The sequence below is a fragment of the Haliaeetus leucocephalus genome, unplaced genomic scaffold (assembly GCF_000737465.1).
Source record: "Haliaeetus leucocephalus isolate CR32 unplaced genomic scaffold, Haliaeetus_leucocephalus-4.0 Scaffold1007, whole genome shotgun sequence".
NCBI lineage: Eukaryota > Metazoa > Chordata > Aves > Accipitriformes > Accipitridae > Haliaeetus > Haliaeetus leucocephalus.
Window position 1 is genome coordinate 176,560 of NW_010973443.1, and position 12,540 is coordinate 189,099.

The 12,540-nt window shown below is 39.6% G+C and overlaps 1 protein-coding gene across 1 annotated transcript in view; it reads left to right on the plus strand.

The window, feature by feature from the left end:
- The window catches only part of PIEZO2 (piezo-type mechanosensitive ion channel component 2), a gene marked incomplete at its 5' end in the record, with an annotated part of 254,536 nt that overhangs the window by 127,571 nt on the left and 114,425 nt on the right, over nt 1–12,540 (plus strand). Inside the window, 2 exons of the mRNA XM_010584880.1 lie at nt 2,653–2,863; nt 5,615–5,828. Of these exons, the coding sequence (XP_010583182.1) occupies nt 2,653–2,863; nt 5,615–5,828 (425 nt within the window). The remainder of the gene's footprint in view (nt 1–2,652; nt 2,864–5,614; nt 5,829–12,540) is intronic.

A 12,540-nucleotide genomic window follows, 5' to 3' on the forward strand; every position in this document is an offset into this window, starting at 1 on the left:
GAAAATCCAAAGACCCATTTTGAGGAGATTGAAATTGAGCGTTTGGCACCTGAGGTGAGGGAGGCAGGTAGGGGAAGAGACAGAAAAGGGTGTCAAGTCTCACCTTTCATTGGGCTGTTTTCATATGGTTTTCTTACTTCCATGTCCTCTTTTTTATTTTGTTGTTTGAAGGTTGTTGAAGGTTGTTTGAAGGTTGTTGAAATTATACTTAAAAATATTTTCATTTTGTTCATTTTTCCCTCAAGAACATTTTTCTGCTTCTGCATGGATAACATCTTATTATTTTCTTTTTTGACTCTTCAGACTTTTATTTCCTGTTCCTGCATATGTATAATTAAGTGCTATCTCAACAATTTTGACAGAATTCCCATTCAGCTTAAGCTGTAATAAGTGTATGAATCCTGTCTTCATGTTCAACATAGATTTGTGGTAGTCATAGAGATACGAATCCTGACAATCTCCCATGGAATAACTTACTTATTTTGAAATTATTCCTATACATTTTTTGTAAGTAATTCCACATTTTAATGTATACTGTCTTCAGCAAATTGAAAGCACTAGCTGAAGAAACAAGGGTCTCCTTCACACACACCCATGTATAGTAGGCATGCCATTTCATAACCTTTAAATGTCCAGCAGTCTCACTCATTCTCTTTCTTTTGGGATATGAACACTATTGAAGGTTTCACTGTTCACTGGTCATATTAAGCTCAAGGCACGGAGCACCAGGGCCAGTCCAGGAGGAGCAGGATTGGCCCCAAAAGGACTAGATTAGGAGCAGGTTCATCTAGTAATGACAGCACAAGCAGAAATGATCATAACTTTTGCCCCTTGTATGGCTTTCTCACTGAAACAGCGGTGGCAGAAGTAAGAGCATAATGTATCGTTCAGCCTACTGTCAGCATTGTTTCTGAATATTTAAGTAGCTCCTGTTTAGACAGGAGCTCAGTTACGAGCAGCAGTGATGAACAGACAGAATGCCTCTTTGTGCTGCATGGCTCGAAATGTGATGACTGCATGTTTGGGCTGCCATCTCCTCTATTATTTTGCATAAGGATCTAATAATTCCTATGTTAAGAGCTGTATAAGTGAATGGTGACGATAACAAAGCAATTGAAATGCTAGTATACTCCATTTATAATGGGTATAGCTATTGAAATAGCTGGATATGTCCAAGAGAAATGTAGATTTCCCAGATCAGCCCTACTTTATTTAATATGTATTTCATTGTCTGTAAAATAGATACTCTTGAGAATATGCAGGCTTTTTCTGGGCATTCACAGCATTGTTAATGCTCCAAAGTAAGAGGAGAAAGTTGGCACCAAGCTTAGAGGTGAAATGAAGGAGTCCACAGGGAATTTTGTTCCTTTGGGAATCCACATAACAAAATGGTACTGAAGAATTTGGTTAAGTAGGCTGAGAATTCAGCTGTTCCTACTGCAGTCTTATCTGTCGGTGTGGAATTTTTTGTTGCCAAAGGTCACCAATAAATATAAAACTGCTATTCTGATGAAAAATACCAATAGACTCTCTTTCTTTCACACACAGAGATACTGCTTGGCCAGAACTGACATTAGCTAATATAAGTTCAGCTCAGTGCCAAAGAAGCTATGCTTTATTACACCAAGGGAGAACCTGGCTCAAAACTATTACTTTTTTTTTTTTTTTAAATATGCCCCTACATGTCTGTGAATGACTAATTTTTCCATAAATTGTATCTTTGGGTGGGCCTCTTGCTAATCCTGCAGATTCTCACCGTGGGTTGATGATTTAGTCTGCATCACTCAATAGCTGTGTATGTCTTCTGGTCTCCAAGATACGATGGAGACTCGATGGTGAAGGCCACTGCCAAATCCTAACAAACTGCTCAAGTATGAGGGGCCTTTACATGTTTCCTTCTTTCCCTTTTTCCATTGTGTAGTTCTAAGCCACTGGTCTCATTTCCCCTGCTAAATTGTTGCAGATCACTCAAGCTTTCACTACTTCTCCCTTGCTCACTTTTTCTCCATTTCCTTCACCATCAGCCGATCTCACCATTTCTCATTCTCTCCCCAAGCCTCTGCTTAGTGTATTTTTTCTCTCCCAAACTGCCCTTCAGTCACCAATGAACTACGTGCATTTATTTCAGCCATTGTTGCCCTGTCTCAGATCACTCCTACTCACCCCATTCTAGGTTTTGCATTTATAGTCCGAGGAAGGGTTCATGGGGAAGGGTTTGAAAAGTGGGATTTGTTGAGGAACATCAACCAGGAAGGCACTTGTGCTTAGTGGCTGGAGCTTATACCTAAAGTCATTGAGCCAAAGAGGAGTTTAACAGATAATAGATAGCAAGATGGAAAGAATGCTGAGCAAACCAAACTAAATTTCATATAAAAATGAACAAGCAGCCTGTTGTGCATATCTAGGAGGACTGCAGTCTTTCTCAGAGACAACCCTTAACATCTTTTTTCTTGAGACAGATCTGAAGTGGGAGCCATCAATGTACAACTCTAGCTTTAGTACATCTTTCTTAACTCTCGTTACTTGCACATAGTCAAAGATTATAAGACTTCATTGTTAAATAACATACGTGTGGTTTTTAATTTCAAATTCCTTTGCAACTCTGTCTCTCTCTTTTGCATTCTCTTTTTCTTCCCCCCCCTCCTCCTTTAGGCTGTAAGAGAAAAGTTAGAGCCAGATGATGCTTTGATGTATGAAGAAGATCTGGATGACGAAGACTGTGGTGAAGCAGAATTTGAGGAAACCATGAAATTAAAACTGCTGCGTAGAATCGCCTCCCTAGCATCCAAACTGAGGGAGTTTATTGGCAACATGATAATCACCACTGGAAAAGTTGTTGTTACAATTTTACTTGGTTCAGCAGGTTGGTGCATTTGAAAAATTTTCTCCAGAGCCCATTAGATTATGCGTTTAACATATGAGTTTTCAGCTCTTTGGCACCTGCGGGAATAACAATGGAAATTTTTAAGGGAAAAGAAATTGCTGCTGATTTTATTTAAATTAATTCTTGGCAGGCATTGGAGTATACTGAGTTGCTTAATTTTTTGTACTAATACTGTGTGGCCCTATCATTCCATATACGACTTTCACAGTTGCTGTTATAACCAAACGGTGAATGGTTGCACATTATACGTTACTATATATTACATATATATATTATAATGTGAATTCATATATTTGGTTCCATTACTTCCAAGTGTAAAAAGGAACTGTATTCACATAGCCTTTAAAAAAAGAAAAGAAAAAACAGAAAACATTAAGAGGTCGACCATGTAGTGTGTAAAGAGCAATGAACAGACTTCATGTTGGGTTTTGATGTGGTTGGTAAAAGTAGCTGTTTTGATATGATGTAGCCAACTTTTTTATAAGACATTTGATTTAGTACCACATAATCAGCCACAGCCAGAATGAAAGTCTACAAAATCACTGTAGGTTGTAATTAATGAATTCAAAATTGGATCATGCAATTGTAAATTAGCATTTATCTGCCCACTCACATATTTGAATGGAGTCCTTACATATAAAGTATAAGTGTATACTTAACATAAATATACTAGTATATGAAGTATAAAACAATAGTACAAAAAATGTTTGATATTGAATGACGAGGACTGGTCAGGTGTGGCCCTTTTAATCAGACGGGCTTTTTCAGTAAGGTAGGATTATCTGACAGCCTTACGTGTAGCCAAATGCAAAGTAATAAATCTAAAAAGGGAAAGAAATAGGTTATGTGGATCACCATGGGGCCTGACATCAGGGAAGAGAGATGCCATTAAAAAAAAAAACAAAAACCAAACGTGGCCAGACCTGTCATTCTGAAGTTGCGTGGGTGAACTGCTCCCAGGGAGGGTGAAGCAGAAGGATCACACAGCAGTGGCAGGGGACAGTTTCTTCTGAGCAGTGATGGGCAGCTTGTCTGCGGGACTCCAACGCACACCGAGAGCTGGGAGGTGTTCAGAGGAGAGTTACAAAAAGGACTTCAGGTCTGGGAAGCCTGTATTCCATAGAGAGACCTTGAGCTTAATTAGTTAAATACTTCCTTACTTACCGTGCCAAGAAAAAAAAAAAGATGAATGGAGATTTGTCTGCAGCCTTAAAGTACTGACAAAGGTACAAAGTGCCTCCATTTTTTTAACAGACATCTCATCTAGTAGAAGTTATAATACGAGCCAATATTTAAGTGGTAAACCCAGGCAATTTCAGACCAGAAATAAATTCTGAATTTTTCGCAGCCAGAGAAATTGGCCGTAATAAACAACTTATTTATGGATATAGTGGAATCTCCTTCTCCTAAAGTGTTTAAATAAAGACAAAGTAACTCTTTGAAAGAAAAATGAAATAGTTACAGACTTGAGGCAGAAATTGCTGGGTGAAGTTTTACAGCCCCCTTCATGAAGGCAGTCGGAATAGATGATCCCTGTGGTCCTGTCATGCTTGTAAACTGCGAGCCTATGGAGACATCAGCAAGTTACACACCGGTGCAGAGACAGAGCACCCTGGTCTGAAGACTCGGTCTGAGGTACAATGTGAGAGATGTGATGGTGAAACTCGGGCAAAATGATGATGGATAAGAGTCCTTACAGTGCCCGGACAGGCCCAACAGGGACCAACCCCTGGAGCGCTGCCCCCAAAAAACACAGCAAGCCGGTGCCTGGCAAGGTGCAAGTCCTCCCGCTGGAGAGGTGGCCCAGCTGCAGGGCCAGCAGGCCCACTGGAGCCGGGGGCCACCGGGAGCCTACAGGTCTGTCCTGAGGAAGGTGGCTCCTAGACATGCACTAGTAAAAAACTTAAAAATAAATTGAGGCGGGCATCCCTGTTAGCTTCGGGACTGTTACTTAAGAGACTCCCCTGGACTGCTGTGCTGGATGTAAGCTCTCTTACGTCATTTTCTCATGGTTGCCACATGTATGTCTTTCCTGCTTCCTCACTTGTTTTTGTAGGCTACCCGCAGAGCATCAGGTCTCCTTCACCAGTTAGACATATTCACAAGTGAAGTACTCTGCTACATGTGCAACAGCAAAACCAATATACATATGTAAGACAGTGGAGTCTGTCATATGTAAATTACAAGTTTCTAGGAGTTAAAAAAAATCAAACATTTACTGAATATTCTCTAGATTTTATCTAGATCTCTTTTATTGTCAGTGTATGCATCAAGGGTTTTTTAGTTTTAATAACTCAAGATATCCCAAGATTTATATGAGAAGGATTTTCACTGTTCATTCCTCATGCCATTTTAGCATCCTCTACTTAAAATTAATTCTGAGTCTAATACACTAGTGCTCTCAGGCACTGTTGGCTGGCCTTGCAGCCACGTTTCTGGTTTTCTCCATGCTTTGTGAGATGTCTTTGCAAAGAGAAGATTTCATCTCAGAGGAAGGTCTGGAGAGCGGTTGTGTACTAAGTGCTAAGGTATGGCATAAGTGAATTGAACAGAAAAAAGATCCTTTTCTTCTAGTCTCAAAGCTAACAGCAGTCTTAAGAGCTAATTGTAATAATTAGCATAAACACTAATTGGATTAAATTGTTTCATACACTTGTTGTCAGACTTCAGGTTTAACAAGTGCTAATATTTCCCACTCTTTTCCAACCCTCCATGCTTTTATTTTTACAGGTATGATGGTGCCATCTTTGACCTCAGCTGTGTATTTCTTTGTATTTTTGGGCCTGTGCACATGGTGGTCCTGTTGCCAAGCATTTGATCCGCTGATATTCAGCTGTCTGTGTGTATTAATGGCTATATTCAGTGCGGGGCACTTGATCGGACTCTATCTGTACCAGCTACAGTTCTTTCAGGAGGTTGTTCCACCAAAAGATTTCTATGCCAGGTGAGAGAAATTCCTTTCCTGTTCAGTTGTGGGCACATGATGCAATGCTCTGTTATCCCATGTTGATGCAAATGCTCTTCAACGTAATGCTTTGAAGTATTTTATGCATGACTGCATGTTCAGTCTTGGAAGAGTCAAAGCATTTCAGACTGAATGGTATTGAATGATAGAGTGCTGAAAGTCCTGTCTGGGCAATTGTATGCAGAGAGCTGGGGCAGGTTAGGAGGGGAAGGTGATTTTGGTTTTGGTCAGAGTGATCCGCAGATGTGAGCGCGAATGATTTGGCTAAGGCAGGAGACAAAGGAAATGGGTGGCGTCATTGATGCAAGGGCAGTGTACACATGCACATTTTTTGGTAGAGGAGAAGAAACACTGGGAGGTCTAATGTCATACTGTCTTACCTGGGGCAAAATGCATGTGTGGTGCCATCCTTGTGAGGAGAGACTGAGGGCTGCTGTGGTACTTCACATGCTGTGCATGTTAATATAAAATTTCTCTCTTGTCATGCAGAACATGCCAGTCTTATGTTCATATCAACAGCTACATCACTTAAGTCAAAAAGCAGCATTTCTAGTTACTGCTGCAGTAAATATTGATTGGATGTGATTTCAGTGACCCTTTGATTTTTTACATACTGTAATCTAAAATAAGATGAGGTAATGGATGTATTTTACTCATTGTTACTTTTTTCTCCTGCTGGATTATGATTGCAAATTAGTTTTTATGGTATGTATTTTTAGTGCTGTAGTAATCTTTACACTAAACTAAATGTAAACCTTAACTTTATTTCTAGTAAGCCTATTGTTCCTTTTAAGTATTATAAGTTGACGGTGAAAGGATATTGGATGTACTGTGGAGAATCAATTAATGATTTATATCTCAGTGCACCATTAAAAGCAGTAAAAAATGAGCTGCCTAGCTACAGTAGCTGTTACTTTACTACTTATTTTGACAAGTTTCTTTAGTACAGGTTAATAGACATGTGTTTTGTGATGTTGGAATTGCCGACTTGAGGAGGCTGATTGGGAGAGTATAACATTACCTGAAAAATCGTAAAGATCCACTTAGTTTAGGTTCTTTTGTGCCACCTAGAGGTCACGGTAGGAGAATGGATGATTTCTAGTACCAAGTAATTAAACGGCTTACAACTTCCCTAAACCCGTTATATTACTCTCTGAGAGATGGTGGCTTCAAAGTTCTCAACTCTTTGGCTATGAGGTTATCATCTCACAATGTTTTACATCATTTGTAAAAGTCCCTTTTTTTTCTTTTGAATATTTTCTTATTAATTTTAAATTACTTTAATTTTTAATTAATTTAATCTCAAGCGTATTTTCTGCTTTTAGTTATTTTTTGTAAATACTGTAATTTATATTAATTCCATTCAGTACAAATATGCCTCTTTAACTTAGTCAATAATTTTTGAGATGAAAAAATCTGATTGTAGGTAAATTGCCTCTGCCTCATTGTAGAAAGAAAAAGAACCTTCAGGGGTTGGATTAAAAAAAAAATCCCAGTGTTAGACTTTGGAGTATGTACTGACCTTTTTGTAAGCAAAAAATTATCTTATCTTCTTGCAGACTTTCTCTTGAACTGGTACTGCTGGGTACTCTGCCTTTTACACATGATATCATGTGAGGGACTGATGTTCTAAATTACAAAGAAAATTATGTTTGAATATACAAAACACTGATGACAGCTCAACAGAAGATGCAGTAAATACATCTTCCTTGTTTTTTTAATCGCAGTTCTTTCTGCTGTGGATTTACTTTGATCTGCTTTCAGGGAGAGTTATTTGAAGAGCATCAAGACAGGTGTTATCAGTGCTTGGAAGTGCAAATCTGAGTGTAAGGAAAAGCCACTAATACGACTTTTAATGACTGGAGTCAGACTGGTATATAAGCAGCGGCTAGAGGAGGAAAATGAGAGACACATGTACTGGAATGGTGCAGAAAAAAAATTTTAGCATTTTTCATCCTAGAAGAAATTTGATACCTTGCTATGTTATGTACCATCTTGGTCTGAAGCAGAGCTAAATATGCAGAGTTCCCATTAATACTAGTGGGTGGCTTGCATGGGTAAATTATAGGCTGAGGAAGGAATCTGATTCCTCAAATTCTTCTCTGCTATTCTCACCCAGAATATGCTGTTTAATGTCTTTTTGCAAGAGGAGAATAGCAGATTGTTTCCATACTTGTTCAGTTGTATGAACTCTCCTTGCTTAGTTGCAATAAACTCACTGTATGACACAAAATACAGCAGGTACATGTATTTGTGTGTGTTAGTTTTAGTGCTATTCCAAACTGACCTTTATCCATATTTGAAGGGGGGGATGAAACATAAGGAAGAAGGGCTTTTATTTCTCAGCAAAGTTTTGAGGGCTCAATCCCCAGGTTAAACTCTCCTCAGATGCAAGGGCAGATGTGAAAACTACTCCTGTTGGGCTGCTGGTGGATATTATTTCTCTCTGCAGAGCATAAGGCTGGTGTTTTCAAAAGCTGCTAACATTGGTATTTCTGGGTTTGAGTTCCTAAGTTGACAAGAAATGTCCAAGTTGTTTCTGATCAATAAAAAATGTGTTGTCTCTGAATAGTAATGCATTCAGCTTGCCACTGTATCGATTGTTTTCAGGCTAAATGAAGTTAAACTATACCCAAACAAGCTGGAAAGTTCTCAAGTTAACAGTATCTTTCAGCTCAGATTTGCATCATTCCTGTGCTGCTCCTTCCTTTTAAGAACCTTGAACTCAAAATTCAGCACCTGTAATTGTAAGAAGTGACTGGACAGGGTCACCAGAAGAGGGCAGTTTTCTTGGAAGGGATAGTCTGAAATCTGGTGAATTTGCATGTTTTGCCCTGAAACGTTATGGGATTCTGCAAGCAAAGGACTTCCCCCCAAACCAGGATATCGTGATAACATAGCCCTGTGTATTTGCCATAGTGCTATTAGCAAACACAAAGGCATCGATCTCCTACAAAGTCTCACGTTTACTGTTGTGGCTTTCTGGTTCTGCAATGTGCAGGTGGAAGTGGCATAAACACAAACACACACTGAAATGCCGGTGCACACTGGGATCTGCAGACTGAAAAATGTACAGGGTCCTGAGAAGTCTGAAGTGTAGCTGATGTGTCAGGGGTAGGCACACTAGTGGCAGAGCTTGCAGGAAGCTGCCTCTGCTACCAACAGCTTTTCTTCACTAGACCAACCCTCAGCAGAGAAGGGAGCAGCAGTCATTCAAGGCAGTGCTCTAACTGTCATGGAAAGTGTGGTCCTACATGGCGCAGGAGGACCAGCGTAAATAAGGCTGAATCCACCCTTCAGTTAGGAGTTACCTAGTTGCGTAAATTAACACTGGTTAATTACCAACTGATCTCTGTCAAATAAAAAGTCCACTCTCATTTACAACTTCATTTAGAATAGGTATCTTCTGTGTTGACTTGCTGCCGTATTCAAAAATCAGTGGTTTACAGAGATGGGAAAACAATAGCAAGAAGTATCCATTTAAAGCAAAATTCAGAAAATATCATATTTCTGCCATAAAATTCTTTTCACTTGAGTTAACAAAAACAAGTCAATGAGCTAAAATGATTTTAGAAATTATGTACACAGTGCCACAGCCACAGTGCCTGAAAAAATATACAATAATATGTTTGCCATTTTTCAGATTGTTGCCTCCTTTCTTCCTGATGTTGTTTATTTTGGCAAAAGGATGTAATTGGGGCAATGATAAGGCCTTGCCAACATGAGGAAATAGGATCAGTGCAGCGGTATGAAGTTTATCCTGAGTCAGGAAAGTTATTCCTGTCCAAAACTGCGCTTACAAGCGAATTCATTTAAAGATCCAGTAATCTGATGTAATGAAAACCTATGTGCTTTCTTAGAGTTTTAGGTCTGCCTTGTATTGCTTGTAGTTTTCAGGCAAGTAATGCTCAAAATAGTTTAAATGCAAATGGTTTCATCTGTGGGAAGGCATCACCCTTATAAAGTGAGGCAAACCTAGGAGTCCAGGGAGCGTCATCCACTTCACAGTGGTATGTTAGTTCACATCTTCTTTAAGTGAATGGGAATTTGGAATTGCACAACTGATTGCTTTATTGCAGTCTGAGTGGGGAATTCTAATCTAAGGCTGTCTTTTCAACAGGAAATTTTCATCTGAAGGATGCCTATAAATCTCTTTAAGCAGGACTTTTAAAATAGGTTTTACAGTGATTAGTAATAAGCTTGCTTAAGTGACTCTTATTTTTGGAGGGAGTGTTATATTGATATTTGCTACAGAAGGTAGATTCAGAATATCCAGTTTGTTTTCAGATCTGAGATGAGTCCAGTCCAAAATCCTCTATTTGAACTTCCCTGAGAGCTTTGATCTAGATTCAGAATTTGTAGCCCAAATGCTCTGTTTATCCAGGGTAATAAAGGAATAAATGCTTAAGCACAGTCTCAAAAATATTCCTGGACTTGTCACATCAGAGTGGAACATCCAGCTATAGGGGTTTTTTCTAAATTAGAGGCTAAGTGTGCTAATAAAATCTCAGCAGGTGAGCAGATATTGCCAAAATAGCAAGATGTAGCTGATCGATTACCTTGTTGGCAGTGTCTTGACTCTCTCCAGGGCAAGGCACTGATCTCCTGCTGCTTTTGTAGCTCCACTGGAGCCAAGAGCTGGGCAACATGTTTCACCTGAGATGCAGCCACTGTCCGTCCTTGCTGCAGACCACCTTTGGCACCTGTCTCAAAGGTGGCTCACCTCTGAGAGGCAGAATATTCTTACCCCTGTATGAATTTCTGAGGTTTTTGGAGTTGCCTTGTAACCTGGTCATAAGCCAGTGTTTGACAAGATGGAGTATTTGAAGTTCATTTGTGTATCCTATATTGAGCTGCCCTTTGGCTGCAATAGTTTTCATGCCTTCTGCCTGGTTTTTTTAGCCACTTACCACCGTGGTGCTGCAGCACCTGCAGCCAGGGCAGAGACCCCTGGATACATGCCATGTAAAGACACTGCACTGCCCTTGTTCTGTTTCTGTCATCCTCTGTCAGCAAAAGCACACTTTGTAGTCACAGAGCATGCTCCAAACCATGCTGGACTAGCCACTATGTTTGTCACAATAACCTGATTAGGTTTGAGTGCCAGGATTTCTGTCTTGCAGAGGAAGAGAAGTTAGCTAATTGACCTTATTCTTACAGGAGTTTTGCAGCTGAGTTTCATATTAGCTGTATAATGTACCACAGCTTAGGAGACTATTAAGTCTACCTAGAAGTCTTTAGTCTCTATGCTTTCTTAGAATTTTATCTTCAGCTTCGTTATCTTTTTTTAGACTATTTTGCAAAAGAAGTGAATTATTCTGTTAACAGCTTCAAAATTCAAGTTCAGACTCCCATTGACAAAAGACAGTAATCATCCTTGCTATTATTGTAATCTCATTCTAAATTATGAGGTAGCCCAGGGCTCATCTGGGCTCCCTTTCCCGTGAAAGGCTGAACAAGATGATCTTTTCAGGACCTTTCCAATTTGGGCTGTTCTATGATTCTGTCTTTGTAGGTGCTTTTCTGAATTGCATGATTCTGCAAAAGATGTTTTGTCCCAGGGTTTTGTGCACCATACGAAGTGAGTTTCTCAATATTATGCTAGGAAATGTTTCTGTACTACACAGTAAACAGTCCATTTGCTATCAGCTGAACCATCAAGAGTCCGTGCGGTCTTCATTTTTTATTAAGTACCTAATAATGTGTACCTGGTGTCCAAAAAGATTCACACCTATGGCTGTGATTGGGAAGCAGACAGTTACCAGAATTCATGACAGCATGGCAGAAGAGTTGCAAATATAGGTGAACCAAGGAATACTGGAAAATTCATAGTAAATCTAACTTTCTCCATTATGTTTGTTTCTCCTTCCTAAAAGGAAGGTCTACTGGTTCTTGACAAACCTTGCATAGTCTTTAGCTCCTTTTTAGTGTCTTACTTCACTGGAACAAGCTGGTGTGGTTTATATCAGAAACTGCTCAAGATGACTGACAAAGAGTGAGTCCTATTCAGTGAACCCCGCTCAGAATTACATTACAAATTGAACTTTTTTACAAGACTGAAAAACATTAATAAAATTTTTTACTGTTTTGAGTTTTGCACTTTTAACCATTCTGATAGCACTGTCTGGAATATCCAAATGCGATAGGAGAACCAGTGGTGAAGTTCGCAGCCATCTGTAGCAAGAAAGTCTTGGAAATGTTGCAAAACCACTCACCGCTGTGAGATTTCCAGCTTAGTGTCTGCCATGTGGGCATTTGAAGATTCATCCAAAATGATTTCACCTCTTTCAACGCTTATTCAGAGGGATTCCTTGGAGATTCACTCATCAGCGGGCATGTAATAAATGTCCGTGCTGCACTTACTTTATAGGAGAGTTGTACTCAACATTGATTTAAAATGGTTAGCTCAGGTTCTGGTGGAAGTCCAGTGGTGACAACAGGGCAGTCAGTGCAAACTTACCCAGCCTTACTAGGGAGAATTTGTAGCCCTTGCTGGTCTTTACATGGTTATTAATACTCATCTCTTTTTGCTACATACTGCAGTTCTTTAAAATCAGCAAATTCTTGTTTGTGCCAGGATTTACGGCAAGTTGGAAACATTTAGAAAAAAGCAACAGATGAAATAGTAAGTAAACTGCAGCAATTTCCCTGGTGGAGCAGCCTTTCCCAGCCTCCCTGGCAGTCCACACGG